Source organism: Haliotis asinina, chromosome 5 (assembly GCF_037392515.1).
Source record: "Haliotis asinina isolate JCU_RB_2024 chromosome 5, JCU_Hal_asi_v2, whole genome shotgun sequence".
NCBI lineage: Eukaryota > Metazoa > Mollusca > Gastropoda > Lepetellida > Haliotidae > Haliotis > Haliotis asinina.
The window spans coordinates 48,310,146-48,327,910 of record NC_090284.1 but is presented as its reverse complement, the minus strand read 5'-3'; the positions used below and the strand labels follow the sequence as shown (position 1 = coordinate 48,327,910).

General features: G+C 37.5%; 2 protein-coding genes across 2 annotated transcripts in view; one reads left to right on the top strand and one right to left on the bottom strand.

Moving 5' to 3' along the window:
* LOC137284663 (zinc transporter ZIP11-like) overlaps positions 1 to 7,358 on the top strand; it is a 59,151-nt gene extending 51,793 nt beyond the window's left edge. Inside the window, exon 10 of the mRNA XM_067816564.1 lies at positions 4,958 to 7,358. The gene's annotated coding sequence lies outside the window, so the exon portion shown is untranslated. The remainder of the gene's footprint in view (positions 1 to 4,957) is intronic.
* LOC137283892 (glutamic acid-rich protein-like) lies at positions 2,254 to 2,789 on the bottom strand. Its single transcript, XM_067815567.1, has 2 exons — positions 2,692 to 2,789; positions 2,254 to 2,650 (listed from the first exon to the last, which is right to left on the bottom strand). The coding sequence occupies exons 1-2, from the start codon at positions 2,787 to 2,789 to the stop codon at positions 2,254 to 2,256; spliced, it is 495 nt and encodes a 164-aa protein (XP_067671668.1).
* Positions 7,359 to 17,765: the final 10,407 nt, after the last annotated feature.

The window sequence follows — 17,765 nt, the reverse complement described above, 5'->3', positions numbered from 1 at the left end:
GTTTATAATCCCAGAAGTGGATGGTACAGGTTTTGATATCAGAAAGTGGAGAGTACAGGTTATGATATCAGAAAAAGGAGACTACAGGTTATGGAGTCAGAAAGTGGAGGGTGCGAGTATCAAAAAGTCTAGGATGCATCTGATATCAGAAAGTTGAAGGTACAGGTTTTGATATCAGAAAGAGGAGGATACAGGTTATGATATCAGAAAGTGGAGGATACAGGTTACGATGTCAGAAAGTGGAAACAGCAGGTTATATCTGAAAGTGGATTGTACAGGATATGAGTTGATAGGTTATCATTAATCACTGGTTAAATTGAGGTATTTTGTTACACATTCTTCAGTTACAATATGACTCTGAAGGCAATAATAGAATTTATGACGTTGGTTTGTTTTTGAAATAATAATATATTTGATGACTGATGCAATATTCAAGTCAGTAGTGATACAATTTCAGCATGTTTTAAGTTTAGAACAGAAATGAAGGTAAAGGTTTCACAGAAGCTACAAAAGCTGGCGCTAAATGCTTTACAGAAACCCTCGCCTTAGTCATCATGGTATAAGACTGCCAAAAACTCTTGTGTCCCAGACAATTCCTGAATTTAAAAAGCAATAGCATGTGTGCCAGAGAGAGGGGTTGGTTGGAATTGGGCCAGTAAACAGATGAAAAGTGCTCGCCTGATCTTGCCAGTTTGATCAAGACATTTTAACACTATCATAAATACCTTCCTCAGCGCACATGGCATCGACATAGCAAGCCTTGTTAAAGAAGCTAGGTCACAGATCAGAGTCTTTAATAATGATATGTTCACCTTTACAGTTACACAGCACATTTAAAGTTACCATACAGTATAACACAATGTTGTATAAATTGTTTTATAGGCCATCTGCTATAATGTGCATTGCAAACCAGTGGTTGATAGTATAGCCAAACAGTGTCATGTCGTGATGTCCTGTGACTCAAGTCACACATTGTATCTAACCATCCTTAATCGCTGCAGGTGCCATGTCATTCACAATATGCAAGTACAATACTGAATATCTGACTGACATGCTCTCATACATGAAACCATTTCTCAAAACTGTCATCCATATATACTAGGGCGGTGGGTTAGCCTTGTGATCAAAGCGTTTGCTTAGCATGCTGAAAAAAGTTTTCTTCCCCACATTAGTGCAGTGTGTGAATCACATTTCTGTTGTCCCCTGCTTGGATACTCCTGGCATATTGTCAAGAATGGCATAAAACCATATTCACTCACACAAAGCTGCTAACTGTCACAGAATTATGGTATTTGTTGCAAATTTGCTATGAGTAATATGCCAGTTTTCAGAATTCAAACACTCCACTCATAAATTCAAAATACACAAATTCTCACTCTTGTGTTATAAAATCATTATCACCTACTCACTTCATGGGTAAACATGTACAAGGTTTATAGTATCTGGTATCTGGTGTCCCTTGTCATGATATTGCTGGAATATTGCTGAAACCGGCATAAAACTCACACACTCGCTAAGGGTGTTGAGGATGGACCTGACCTTTGTGCTGTTATGCCTTGATAGTGTAGATCAGTGTCCATATCGTCAACCATCTGTCTTCTTCTCCAAGGCTCAGTATTATACAGAATGTAATGCCATTACAGCAACATAAACCAACACCATGCACACATGTCTCTAACAAACCAGAACTCTTTCATATCCAAGCAAATACTTAAACATGTTTTAAACTCTTGCCTCTCTAGTTCTTTGATACACTGTATTGGTAATGCTTGCAATACTGAAAGATATTTTAGACTGAATTACTCTGTGCAATATTGCAATTTCTGTTTTGTGGGTTTTATTCAGTTCTGTTGCAAGAAAATTAAATCATTCTGAGGCAGTAAGAACAATTTACATACGGTGATCTAAAGTGAACAGTTTACATTTATCCATTCATATGTGTCCTACTCTGATCCATCTTCTCCCCACGCAATGTTGCATTTATTTGATCATTTGAAATAGTATAGTGGAATGGTAAGATTGTTCACTTCATTGGAGGCCATGTGTCACGCCAACTGAGACATTATTTGAAAAATTGTTAAAAAAGCTTCTTGCTCTGACACTTCTAGTTGTAGTAAATATTTTCTTCTGCTTTTTCTCCTTCTGATGCTTCTCCTTCTGATGCTTCTCCTTCTGATGCTCCTCCTGATGTTTCTTCTCCTGATACTCCTCCTGATGTTGTTTCTTCTGATTCTTCTCCTTTTGATGCTTCTCCTAATGTTTCTCCCTTTGATGCTTCTTCTCCTGATGCTTCTCCTTCTGATGCTTCTCCTTCTGATGCTCCTCCTGATGTTTCTTCTCCTGATACTTCTCCCTCTGTTGTTTCTTCTGATTCTTCTCCTTTTGATGCTTCTCCTGATGCTTCTTCTCCTGATGCTTCTCCTTCTGATGCTTCTCCTTCTGATGTTTCTCCCTTTGATGTTTCTTCTTCTGATGTTTCTTCTCCTGATGCTTTTCCTTCTGATGCTTCTTCTGATGTTTCTTCTCCTGATGCTTCTCTTTCTTATGCGTCTCTTTCTGATGCTCCTTCTCATGCTTCTTCTCTTGATGTTTCTTCTCCTGAAGTTCTCCCTCTCTTGCTTCTTCTGATGTCTTTTCTGATATTTCTCCTCTTGACACTTATTCTCCTTCTGACTCTTCTTCCTCTGCTACTTCTGCCTCTGATGCTTCTTTCCCTCTTGATACTTCTTTTTCTGATTCTTCCTTTTCTGATATTTCTTCTCTTGATACTTATTCTTCTTCTGATTCATCTTGTGATGAAAGGAATGAGAATGGAAAAGCATTCTTACAGTAATTCAGTCCCTGACAGTATAGCAATGATAACTGGTTTGCCGATGGTCCTTTAATTGTGGAGTAGATTAGATCTGACCAAGTCCCAGTGTTTATTTACATGAGGTAGAGTGTATAAGCAGATGAAGGTGTTATTAATGTGTTTTGGCACTATCACAAAAATTGCAGTTTTTTTCTAGTTCCAAGTCTTCTCTATGAGACTGTGATTGGGAGTTACAAAGGTTATCCTACACTCAGATAAGTCAGACAAGCTTGCAACCAAATTCACACAACTTGTCCTGTCAAACAGCTTGTAATAGAATATTGATAAAATAACCAACAAGATGCAGTTTATTTGGATAAGATAAAGATTTTATACCCTGTTCATTTTGAAGGGCAATACAGACATCATACATATAAACCATTGTTCAAGATAAATGAACTGTTAATATGTTAAGATGAGATCAAAGGATGCATTAGCCCATGCATACTGAAAATTGATAATAGATGTTTCTTTGGCTGTCCGCCAAGAATACTGGTGTATCACATAGTTCTAGTTAGATTTGTGAAAACTACATTCTTTCCCTGATGCTGAAATTAACAATATTAGTTATTACACAAGGTGAAATTGTAAACATAGAGTTATGTGTCGAAGCTGTGACTCAGGAATACAAATGTTAATCTTTGAGAAAGAAATATGATATGTTTTCTTCAGCAGAGGAGGTATGGTTGCAAATCAAAGGCTTTTAAGTGAATTTCAAGCAGGACAGTCAAATTCAAAACATTTTCCAGATTAAATATATCGTACACATACACATGCACACCTGTAGTCATATGAACTTCATATTCCTAAGTACAATGGTAAACTCCCTTTTCACCTCACCTCATATGACAGCTGTTATGACAGATTTATAAAAATTCTTATAAAAATATAGAAATCATTTGCGCTTGCTTTCTTTTATGTGTATCAAATATTCCACAATTACTTTAAGACGAATATGTCATTTTGGAAGAGATTACAAAATCATATTTCCTGGATCATTTGCAATACAATCAGAAGGAAGTCTACAGCTGATTGTAGAGGTCTTTGAACTGCTCATTTCTAGGTTATGTTGTGGGAGGCATCAGATCTGTTTCCATGCACGCTGGTAAGACGCTCACTGATTTGATGACACAGTTGGTTGTACCATATATAACAGTATCACAGCTTCCGAGGGGCATATTTGTCGTAAGATGAGACATCTGTTGCTGAGAAATCTGTTGCTGCAAAATAGCATTCTGAGAATGAGATCATATTTGATGAGAAACTTTTCTTTCATTTTAGCCTCATGTCCTATGTTTCAGTCTTGTCATTTGAAAAAAAAATTGATATAGATGTATGTTTATTGATGGTAGGATGGCTGCATTAGACTTATGACAAAGCATATGAGTTAGGTATAATGAGTTTTTGTTTAATGCTTAGAGTGATATCTTTGTGTAGATGCTTATGCTGGGTTTAGCCTGTACATGGTGACAGAATCTACACTGAAATGTCACTCTGTGCAATAAACAAGAGGTTGTTCAAAAAATCATGTTTTATTATTGACTCACCAATTTCTAGAATGCTGATCACACAATCTGCATGTGACTTGACCTTATTTAAAGCGGTGGCTTAAAGCCTTGTGGTTAATCTAATGTGTTCTCTCTTCATGCTGAAGATACTGGTTTGATTCCCCATGGGGGTACAATGTGTGAAGCCCAGTTCTGGTGTTCCCTGGTGTGATGTTAAAACCGGCATGAAACCATACTTGCTCAGTCAGCATTAGATGTCCTTCTGGGACAAATTACCCATCCTCTGATCTCTACAGACCTGTTCTGACATTTTCATCAATCCTATCAAGTCTAGGTGTTCCATCATTTCTGTAACCATAGCTACATACAGATGCAATATGTATCAGTTCTTTGTACAGAGTTGCTTCCCTTAATGATGTCAGGATCCAGTTAAATTGAAGTACAATGTAGCAATGATTCTGATTATTTGATTATTTTTAGGTGACCATCACATTGATGGATTGAGGTGTCAGATTTCAAACAAAACAAACATTAGATAAGACAATTTGACCATCAGTGCTCTTGGTACATGTTTCACACTTTTTTTGTTTTGTTCCAGATGGAACAGATGGACAGATCTATATGCAGTCATACACAGAATGCTCTCGACTACCACCGCTGCCAACATCAACCTCATAGAATCCATTTTAATTTTTATCTCTTCATATACCGTAAGGAAAAGGGACCAGTGTTATTCGTCACATAGAGACTTGATAGGTTTTGGACTAAGGGTTTCAGTCATCTTATTATGTTTGCTTGTTTGAGGTTCCAAAACATCTATAAACCTATAAATGTAAACAATAAAGAAACAATCACTTGAAATGAAAATATTCTGTTTATTCAGAAAAATTGCTCTTTAAAACTTGAAAATGTTCGAAGTTGAAAATTAAACTTCTCAAGTCAAGCATCTGCAGTGTATAAATAAGTGATAAAGAACTGATATTATAAAGAAATATGTAGAAAGTGTTCTGTAGTATAAATACTGACTTCATTCTCTTGTATAGACATACCATTATAAATGAGCAGGAAGTTTGGAGAGATCATTAAACTGCTAGAACATTGTAGATTAGTCTGTCATACAGACCCTGAAGCAAATTTATCCAAGAAAGCCCATGGAAGTCTAGAAAATGTGGCAAGTCAAGATGATACAGACATTAGAGTCAGTTTGATTCAAACAACTGTTCCACAAAACCTCCACTGAATGATGCAAGTCCTTCAGTAAATGTTAGGAATGTCCAAGTGACATGGGCGATCCAATAATACATGGCACCACATGACATGCCATGACATAACTGAAATATTGTTCAAAGCGGCATTAAGCTCACTCACTCACTCACTCACTCACTCACTCACTCACTCACTCACTCACTCAATCACTCACTCCTAACCAGATGGTATCTGATGGTGTTGAACATTCAGGCAGGGAAGTATACTTGAGGATATCGGCATATATTTGGGTTTTTTTTATTTTTATCACTTAAAGCTAAGTCTTGTGTTTTTTAAGGAATGAATACTACAAATATACACTTTTTGCCAATCTATCCAGAGGTCTTGTACTGCATTTTGTATATAGGGCCAGTAGGCCTTACCTATTGTAGTAATGACGTTAGTCTATAAGGGGAAAGTTTTATCACAGTCTTTGTGCTTTTTACAAGTCATAAGCATGACATTAGTCTATAAGGGGAAAGTTTTATCAGTCTTTGTGCTAGTCATATGTCTGATATAATGTATATCAGTTGTCTTCCTTTGTCTGGATTAAAGCAGAAGAGTTGTTTCCCCTGTTACTTTTATGTTACCTTGACCTTGTTCTGTACACTGGTTTTAGTGCTAATGTTGCAATTGTGTCTTATTCGGAATTACCATTGTCTTAGCGCTATGGTCACTGTGGAACAGGTTGCCGGCTAATCATGGGCTATGTCTTTAAATGGCCTCTTCTTCACAGGTCAGTAGTTTTCCTTGAAGACTGGAGTGCAGTTAACAGAATGTATGTCTTGAGACTGTTATCATAAGCTTTTCAGTGTAAAACTCACAAACGTAAAACTAACAGAAATGTTACACAATATATTTGTATTGTCTGTCAAACTTCTGTTCTATACATGATCTATGGCATTATCAGCTTGTTTTATATCGATTCATTAATGATGATGATGATGATGATGATGATGATCATGATGATGATGATTGTAGCAATCAAGCACATTTCTCTCAGATGTACCAAATGTGCCTTCTGTGAGATGACATGTGTGACCACAAACATATGTAATTAGTAATTTACCTCGGAGAAGACTTTGTTCTGTTTCATTCACATGATTGCAGTTACCCAGGCAATTAGACCAATCATTGCATAAAACGTCTATAATTACTTTTAAGTTTGTATATATTTTTGCTGTATTTTCTGTCCTTCTTTCTTAATCATCCAAGATAATTTGGTCAGGCAAAAAAATTTTTTAAAAAGCAGTGATATATTATTTCCTGATTCATATCAGCTTTAATTTGTGTCAGTATTAAGAATTATACTATCCATCATGGAATTTTCCATCAATGATTAGGGGTGTAATGGTACGCCATGCCACGGGTTGGTATATATCGTGGTACACAGCTTTGCTTCGGGTCATTAACAATATAATTCAATAAAATAAACATTTTCTTGTACTGTCGCTTTGGTTAAAGTTCCGAGAAGAATTCTTCTTGAAATTGGACCAAATGAAAGTACCTTTACATGATCTCATTCATCCAATTAAATTAGCATGAGTTGTTGACAATTTAGCTGCACAGAAATGTCAAAAAAGAAGGTAGGTACATGAAGAAGATGTCATGTAGAATTAAATTACATGGAATATTTGTGATGACATTCTGAAAGCATTGTACTTAAGGTAAGTAAGAAGACATTTTCTGTGCGAAAACCAAGAGTACCATATTTTCAAAGTGAATTTTGGTGTATCAAACAGAAAACAAAAAAACACAGTATACCATTTCAGCCCGAGCAATGATACCTTCTATTCATAAAAGTTTCTATTCATTGAAATCCTTCCATTGGTTTACATGTTTTAAGAACATATAAACAGTCTTAAAACAGATACCCATATCTTATTTTGTGGAAGTATTGGATATTTAGTTCATTGCTTCCACCACCTGTTTATAATACCATGTGCTTGTGATGATACTAAACGACCTTTCATGTAATACCATTTTTATTAAACAAGTGAATGATTTGGTATCAAATAGGCAAAAGCGAGTTTGGTACTTATACGGATCATAGAGGTCCTTGTGGATGAAATATCACAATCTTTTAATTCTTGTCTTCAGATATGTTCCATTTTAAATTGGGGTATATTCATCTTTTCCTCCACTTTGGGGCAAATGTATCAAAATAGTCAGTTCAAGAAAGCATTCTTCAGCAATTTGCAATACCAGGTTGTACAATGTTTGTTAATGGATATGATAAATAAATGAAACTATTCAGTAAGCATTCCCTTGACTAAAGTCTATTTTAGTGGCAAAATGTTTCTGTCTAGGTATTATGTGTTATGTGAAGTGAAAAAGAGCTTTTTGGATTGGAAAGTATCACCCTCTTTGACAAGAGATTCAACATTCTTGGAGAGAGTGTCACTGTACGTGTCAGTGCTTGTGATGTTTCTGCCAGAATTTTCACTCATTACACCATTCACGGCTACAAACCGAAGAAGGCAATGCTTGGACTTAAATTCAGATCTAGGAAAGAGTTCTTCCTGTTCCCCCATCTCAAATGAAATTTATAAATTGATATGTCGTAGAATTATTCACAAACCCCAACACAACATTACTGGAGAACCCACAAGAATAACTAAAAGCTCCCAAAATTAAGTACACCATATAGGATTGAACCACTTAGTGTTACCTCTGTAAGTCTGCTGAGGAAAGAATGTGGGGGAACGAAATTAACTCTTTCCCAGATCTATTCTCAAACTCATCACATTTATGGAGCTGGAAGTGAAACATTAACCTGGAAAGAAAGTCATTTGGGGAAATACTTTCTGACATATTGAGTTACAGTTCATGTCTGTATTCCGAAAGTTGTCAGATTAGTAAAGTGATTCGGAGTCTATTACCTACATAGAACTACAACAGTTGTTGAGCTTAAGATCGATTTGGGGATTGAGGGTCTGTTATGGAACTGTTAAATAATTTCGTGCATGTACAATGTATATGTTTCAGTTATACAATGTGGCATTAACTTTATTTGTTCTAGTGATTAACTGATAATTTATGTTAACTTGACTTTGCATTGTGTGACCAGATTAATGAGATGACGAAAGGTCATAATTGGTAACTTAAAGGACAACTGAAAAACAGTCATGAAGGCAATAAATATGTTATAATTCATATTTGATAATCAAAGAATATCGTTCTCCAGTGAATAAATCAGCTTACTTTGTGTCAGTGAACTATAAGGACACCTTTGCCAGTATTCAAAATGGAGAAATGAGGAATTTTTTTTCTACACATTCCACATTTTGAAAACAGCCAACCCCTACAGTCCAAACTACAACTTAGTTTTACAGTGTTTCCAACAGATAATGGTGTGTGTGTCAGACAATATCCCCAGCAATGACTAATGTTTATGGAAAATATTTCATAAAGGTCAACGCCAGAAAACAATCAATTTTGACAATCTGCCAAACTGATTCTGAGGATCATACAAGACAAAACATCAGCAAAAACAACATATGAATAGGTCACAGAAAATAGGTGGTGTGACTGGGTGTTGGCAAAAGAATTCAAACCTGTTTTAAAAGGAGAAGATAATTTTTAGGTCAGTCCAATTATATTTCTTGTGTTACAGATTTTTGTCCTCAGAAAACCTAAAGTCAAGAGGGGGAAAAGATAGCACCAGTCAAAGCGAAAACCCATATGAATTTTTCAAAGGCATTGTTTTTCAAGAGCAAAACTCTCTGAGGTGCTCGAAGCACTCATTTCTACCACAAATAGTGTTAGATAATTCAGCTGAAAGTGTGTAAGAAAAGATTGTTTTAGTGTTTTAGTGTCCAACAAGTTGCCTTGCATAGTCAAAGTCTCACTCCTCTATATCTTAACATAAGGATTTTATTTTTCTAGCAGGGAAAATCTGTTTGTATTTTTTTTTCTTATTCTTGAAAAAATACGACTGGTGGAGCATTAAAGCAAGAAATAAAATCGGTCTGGCCTTAGCTAGACTTGGCAGTTAATGCTGAAAGTCAGCCTGGTGGCACACTTATTTTTCAGATTCAAACATCAAAGAGGTCATAAAGTCATGGGGATTATACTCGAGAGTGGTTCCGTACTAATAAAGTAGCATATTTGTTTTCCTTGCATTGTCATATATTGGCAGAGTTAGTTACTCAGAGTTATTCAGAGGTCCATTTTTGCTTAATTCTCATGTGTTTGTGAAATAATAAACTGTTGCGTGCCTTGATTGCTAATGCTGGTTGATGCCAGAACAAAAGCAGTGAACATCTGTTTCTCGATCCATCTGCGCTCATTTTATCAGTTGTTATATACACAGCACCCCTCTATGTTATAAAACCCAGGATGGTGTTCCCTTCCATATTACTTTCTCATAAACTTCCCTACTTAATTTGTTAAATGTTCTTTAATAGACAGAGTATCTTGCCTTGTCATATTCCACAAACCCACCCTCCCTCGTCTTGCCTTGTCTTCTCTGTTCAAATGTATGATTATATTATAATTATTATTCTATTATTATATTTTTGCTGTATTATGTTTCATTTATTAGTAGTTGTCTAGAATGTTGTTTGTAATAATTATGTAGCTGCTAGTATCAGGTGATAGATTAGTGTGCTCTGCTTCCAGGCAGTACTGATAATTGAGTTTCGGAAAGGAAATATTGTTCAGATCCACAAGGTCAGTTGCAATGTTATCAGCCCCAGGAAGATGAGTCCCGGTCACCTAGGTGACACACTGGCTCATCCAGAAGTAAAGACGACCCAATTCTTTGATGTGGGGGGCCATATTTATAAAAGTTCTCAAAAATTTCTTGAGAATACATGTACATCGCTATTGGAATCTTTTGACTAATTCATTGTCATAGTAAAAAATTACATTGTGGAAAATGAGTACGAGGCAGTGTTGTTGGCAACTGCCATTTTGTTGGGTTAAGGAAATTCTTATGTAGGACTCATAATGCTTGCTTCCTGTAAGAGTATTCTTCTGAGTAAAGACGGTTTATATCTAGGCCTTATGAAAATTATGAAACTTAAGAGTAACTCCCACAAAATACTAAGTGGTTTTACGTTGAAGTAACTTTAAATTTTGAGACGTTTCATAAATACAGCCCGTCATGTCGTGATGTATTAATTATGGTCATATGAAAAAATGGTTCCATGACAGATGAGCTAATACATACTGGAAGAACTTTATGGTCCCATACCTCTCAGGGCCCCATTTCACAAAGCTACTGTAGTACTATGATTGTTCTTAGTCTGTTACTTTACTCTTTAGGAGGTACAACAGTCAGAGAGCTGTAATAGCTTTGTGAAACAGGACCCAGTTCTGTAAGTCATGGCTTACATGAACAAGGGTTCACGGTACCTAATGTAGACTGGAATCATGCAGGGATGGATTATTTACCATTACTATGCACTGTGTTGAAACCATTTTAACAATCTGCATGAGAGTCTGTTCACTTGTGATGGTGTCATTATATACAATGTTCAGCTCTACTTTGCAGAATGAAAGTGTAAATTGTATAAGTAATAAAAGTGTAAGTTAAAGATAAAATAGACAATTTGTAGAGAGTGTCCGTATGCCGCAGTAACTGTCTTTGTGTTAAATTAGGCTCCCAGGCCCTAGATTTTCAAAGCTCACTGAGCTCTAAGATAGTTGTAAGTTAGTGTTAATGTATGGCCCTAGATATTCAAAGCTCACTTAGCTCTAAGATAGTTGTAAGTTAGTGTTAATGTATGGCCCTAGATATTCAAAGCTCACTTAGCTCTAAGATAGTTGTAAGTTAGTGTTAATGTATGGCCCTAGATATTCAAAGCTCACTTAGCTCTAAGATAGTTGTAAGTTAGTGTTAATGTATGGCCCTAGATATTCAAAGCTCGCTTAGCTCTAAGATAGTCGGATTTTAGTGTTAATGTATGGCACTTACGACTATCTCAGAACTTCGAAATTCTAGGCCAAGGAATCTAGAATGATGTGCACTTATGAACCAACTAAATATGGTTAGACTTGAAGCATCAAGTACTGTGACTAAGGTTTTGATGATACAAGTTTAACAAAATTACACATGACTGAACATGACTTGCCAAATCACCCATCCTTTACCAGCTGTATCTGGAGGTTGGCTTCAAAACATGGCAATATTGAATCTGGTTTGTGTTTCCAATGTTTTGAGTTATCATGTCATGCTAGTTGGATAAAGCTATGGCTTCCAGTATATCCTCCCCACCTCGAGCTGTCCTTGGTTTGCTCCAAAACCATACATGATTTCATGATTTCATATTTCCTTTGAAATATATCTGTACTGACTCTCCTATTACATACTGCATATAATTATACATATCCTTCTCAGTGATGAGTCATGTGAAGTTATATTACATACTGATTTGTGCTAATTCCTGTCACTCATTAATTGTACTGTCATGGTGAATGAAAGGGTGTCAGAAGATGATGATGATGATTATTATTATTATTGCAAGGGATTTGATGATTTTTGCATTCCACAGTGTGGAATATTGATATACTAAGAGGTATATGTTTATATTGTCTTTCTCATGAATAAAGTATTTTGATTTGTGAAAATTGTTTTGATTATAAGTCAGTTGACCTACATTATGGTTGAAATAGTCTTAACTATATTTGAACTGGCTTTAATATTGCCTGTGATAGGTGCTGGAATCATTTCAACAGTCGTAATTGATCCTTTCTAAATTTTCTGGGGGCAGTGGGGTGGCTCATCACCCTGAAGGGGCAGCTTCTATTACCTACATGGGTTAAATGTGTGAAGCCCATTTCTGATGTCCCCTGTGCTGATATTACTAGAATATTTTCTGAAAGTACAGTAAGACTAGCTAACACTCTAGACTTAAAAATGTTGCGCTCAGCAATTGGCTGAAGCGTTCATATAATCATTACGACCTCGGAGGACGAAGTCCGACCGCATTTACGCGCCCACTGATGTCAGAGTGTAATGGACAGTTAGCAGTTATGTGACGTCACTTCATCTAATCACTAGACATGTATGTGCGGAAATAGAAACTGTACAAGGCCAGAAATGCATTATTCATCCCACTCAAGTCTCCATTAATCACAAGGGAACTGATTTCAATAGACACTGTTGTTCCTAGGTCATTAACCCATATATTTGTTTCCAGTTGGAAAAACAATCACGTCAGCAGGACGTCAACGTTATTCTCGTCAAAGATCGATTCAGAAAATATCATTGGTTTTAAATGCAGTATTTGTAAATCTTTACATGCATTTGGAAGTATTTTCACTGGGAATTCTAGGAATGTCGAATTCCAGGGATATGAGGAGGAAAAACCAAGTTCTATGGATAGTCAACTTCTTTATTGCTCTGAGTGCGACGTTTCGGCGTAGGCACTAACGCCGCTATCAAACAAGCTTGTGTTAGTACCTGCGCCAAAACGTCACACTCATTGCAATAAAGAAATTGGACTTGGTTTTCCTTCATCTTCACAACATCTAAAATGCTTCTCGAAGAAACCATATGGGTAGATTTCCACTCAAATGTCAGTTAACGGAATCACGGAGTCTACACTTACAACTCTTGTTCACCTTTTCATAATATAGTTAAATACAACAGTAGCTTTGGTCTAGGCTCCCAAATGTGTGATACAGTGTCTGAAAGACAGATCGAAGAGATCAAAAGGTCAATGCGATCATTGTAACGAAAGGAATGGTGGGGTAGCTTAGTGGTTAAAGCGTCCGCTCGTCTCGCCGAAGGTCCAGGTTCGATACCCCACAGGAGTACAATGTGTGAAGCTCATTTCTGGTGTTCCCCACCGTGATATTACTGGAATATTGCTAAAGGCGACGCAAAACTAAACTCACTCGTTATAGCAAAAATATCTGTTTCAAGATTTCGATGCTGCCAGCAGTATTCCGGCCAGAAGACGTCGACCTGTAAACAATCGAATCTGAACGGGATAATCCATCGACTGATATTTCGAGCAAGGATTCCCGACCAACCTACCCATGTGGGGCCCGTTTCACAAAACTCTCGTAAGCTTAAGATCTCGTAACTTTTCTCGTAGTATCCGTTGCTCCCGGGTTACAGTATAGGAGGCACATTGGCTAAGAGAAAACTTACGAGATCTTAGACTTACGAGAGTTTTGTGAAACGGGCCCCTGTTCCTCGATCCTTACGACCTGCGGTGGAATCCGGGTAAGAACTGTTCTTAGCAAACCATGCTTTAGTCTGTCGTACAGACCCCGAAGCAAATCTGTCCAAGAAAGCCCATGCAAGTCTAGAACATGTGCCAAGTCTAGATTCCCCCAGCTTCAGGGTCTGTGCCAATCTGCTGAATTCAAAGCCAGCAGGTGGCCAGTAATTATCAGTTGATCTGAAAATGAAGAAAGTCTCAGGGCTCCATTTCATTACATTATTTTTTTCAGTAAAATTTGTTCATTTCAGAGACTAGTTGTTAGTCTACCCATGCTTGTAAGACGCGACTAACTGGGTGGTGTGGTAGTGCTTGTTGATTTGGTTGAAGCATCCCAAATTAGATCGATGCTCAACATGCTTTTGAACACTGTTTTTTTTTTTTTGTTTTTTTGTTTGTTTGTTTGTTTGTTTGTTTTCTAGTCTACACTATTTTTAACAGACCGCCGCCAAAGCTGGGATATTGCTGAGTGCGGCGTTAAACAACAAACATAACTGTTTCCTGTCATCAGAAACATATTCAACCACAGTCCGAGATGGGAGACAAAGGCAGTATAAGAGCAAAATGTAAAATATAACTATTGTATTGAGTTATACACAATTATATTTTATATGTTGTCACAGCCCCTAGTGTACAGTACACAACCCTGTGCACTTAAAAGAACCCACGAATCCGTTGGTATATGACCAGATGGTGGCCACATGAATATGTGCAAACAACTACAGCTACGCGCAGTAAACTTGGACAATGTACCGTGACTGTGTGTCCCCTTCAACCCAGCTGTGAATGGGTACCTCCATAGGATGAGGCAGCTACAAATAACTCGGTGCACCTAGAGGCAGCAAGAGGTGTATACTCCCCATGGAGTTGAGAATGATAATACGATGGGCCGTTGATATTGACATCCAGTGGTCGAGGGAAATATATCTCAGCCCCTTGAGCAAGCATTAGATGCCTGGATATGTGCGCTATATAAATATCACATCCTATAGCGTAGAGGTGATGTAGCCACATTTAGAAGATATAACGTCTCCATAAAGAAATCCACCTGACGAACGGCAAAGAATTGCCCAGAAACGCGTTTGAATAATAGATACAAAGTTGCCATCCAACATAACATTTTGTCTTATATTCAAAAGGAAATCTTTTGGATCCACTAAATGTCATAAGGAAATGTTTTGGATCCACTAAATGTCATAAGGAAATGTTTTGGATCCACTAAATGTATTAACTGCAACATTGCTTTGACTAACTCATTTAAAATAAATTCTTGAAAATATTACACAATCACTCCTATTGCTCAAAATTACATGCTTCGTTGAATAATGAATATTTTATGAATGTTCTTGGCATATGTTTACGTAGAAATAGCCGAAACCGTGTAAAAAGAACAATTCAGTTAATTTGTACGTTAAATGTAACGAAACAGGACTAAATACACGCGTAACGAATTTAGCACTCAGTCGATTTCACGCTTGTTGGTGCCCCACCCTGTTCCCATTAGTTGAAACTCTGATCTCGGGGAATCGGAGCTGAAACGATTTTTCCTGGGATTATCACAGACAAAGACCGTCATCCGAAGTCGGATCTAAGTACAAACAACGAGGATGGTATTACCGTCGTGAATACTACATCCCGCTGACGTGTCACCTTCTGATTGGCTATCCACTCCATGATTTGTATGAAACCGGAAACGTAAAACAAATTCCTTGTTCTCTGAGTTTTCGCCTACGGGAAGAAAACAAAATAGTCAATAAACCAGTTTCGAGAATTTGCAGCAGCGTATTCTTTCGAAATAATTATATACATCATCGTGGCGATACACATTGTCTGTTGTGTGTTGAACCTGGAATGACTGAAACCTAACCCATACACGCCATACTGAAGTTGAATCAGGCTAGCTACTCTCGAGGCTATTCTCGACACGTTCGTTGCCCTACTAACTTCTTAACGCTATTCTTAACACATTGGCTACAATCAAAGTTAAGAATTCTTAGGGCTACGAACGTTTCGAGAATAAGGACCCTGTCGTTCGTTCGAGGAGGAAATCGCCTTGTTTGTTCTTGCGCAAAGCGGTAAAAACCTACAAAACTGAGGATGTTTATTTGGCAACATAAACAGAATCTCACTCTCGTGACATTTGATATCAAATATATCAAATGAGCAACGTGATTTAATCAAAGTCATTTAATCAACGAGCGGTGATATATTTGACATCAAAAGACAGGAGGGTGAGATTCGATGTATCGTACAATATCAACGTGATATTACACACTAGCCTTCAATTACTAGTACATGATCTGTAGAAAATGTTTTGTTTGGATTTCAACTCTGCAAAAACCTGATTAATCTCCCTGGATTATATTAATTGATTTAATGGTTATGGAATGGCAGTGGCTAAGTTACTGGCACCAAACACCGTACATATACGCACTGTTCTAGGATGCATTGTGTGTTAGTACAAATTACTACAACAGTGAACAAAACACCATGCAGTCTTTTGGGTAAACATCGCTCTTACCTTAGGTTCAGGACATGGCAGAGTTTGTTTGACTGGTATCGTTAGAAGTTGATGAGTAATAAAAACATGAGATTCTCTATGGGTAACAACTTCTTTATTACATATTGACAATGGTATAAGGATCCATACCGAAACATCACATTATATGTAACAAAGAACTTGTTATCCATAAAGAATCTTACTTTCTGATGGAAGATTTTGTCACCCAGACACCCTCAAGATCGAATCTGTAAGCTCTGTGGCTCTAATACAGTTGGGGGTGAACCCCACTTTTAAGCTATGACTAGACGTAAGATATGACCCGCGGAAAGAAACAACTTTATTTTGACCCATCATTTGGAGCTAGGTCCTTCGCCGACCAGACTATATTCCCACTGTGGTACCGCGGTGGGGGTAGCCCTGTAGTTATCTGTAGTGGTTAGCTTAGTGGTTAAAGCGTCCGCTCGTCTCGCCGAAGGTCCGGGTTGGATACCCCACATGGGTATATTGTATGAAGTCCCCCGCCGTGACATGGCTGGAATATTGCTGAAAGCGGTGTAAAACAGTACTCACACGCTCCTTCTGCGGCATGAGAAGTTAAACCCCTCAGCGTTGTACTGGTCTCACTAACGTATCTTTTCTGTACTCGTGAAGGTCCCCGGGTAGAATGGGCCTTCAGCAACCCATGCTTGCCATAAAAGTTGACTGTGCTTGTCGTAAGAGGCTACTAACAGGATCGTCGATCACTGGATTGTCTGGTCCAGACTCGATTATTTACAGACCGCCACCACATAGCTGGAATATAGCTTTAGGTTTGGTGTCTGTATAATGTACGCCAACGTCTCTCCAAGACTTGTATGAGCATAATATTCTTCTTTTTTTTTCTTCTTCATAATATTTTGTGCATATACCATTCAAGAAATAAATAGATTTATATGTAGACATCTATATTTGCCATTAGAATGAGTGAGTTTAGATTCACGCCGCACTCAGCAATATTTCGGATATACGGCGGCGGTCTGTAAATAATCGAGTCTAGACTAGACAATCCAGTGATCAACAGCATGAGCATCGATCTGCGCAAATGTGAACCGATGACATGTGTCAACCAAGTCAGCGAGTCTAACCACCCGATACTGTTTGTCGCCTCTTACGACAAGCATGGGTTAGTGAAGATCAGTTCTAACCCGGATCGTCAAGGGTCTTGCCATTAGTAAAAGATACAATAAATTGATACAGCCCCGGATTATCATCTAGCTGGCCAGCGGCACATTGTCGTACCAACACACTCTCGTTCCAACGCCCTTGAAATGGTTGAGTTATCACCTTGAGATATTCTTCCGTTCACAAATTAACAGGAAAAAACCGTATCAGATTCAGGAGAATAATTAAGACGGTCATTTTGTGTTGCAACAAATGATTTGGTACAACTTTGCCATTTGCGTGTAAGAAGTAGAAATTAAACCTTCTGATCGCTTTAG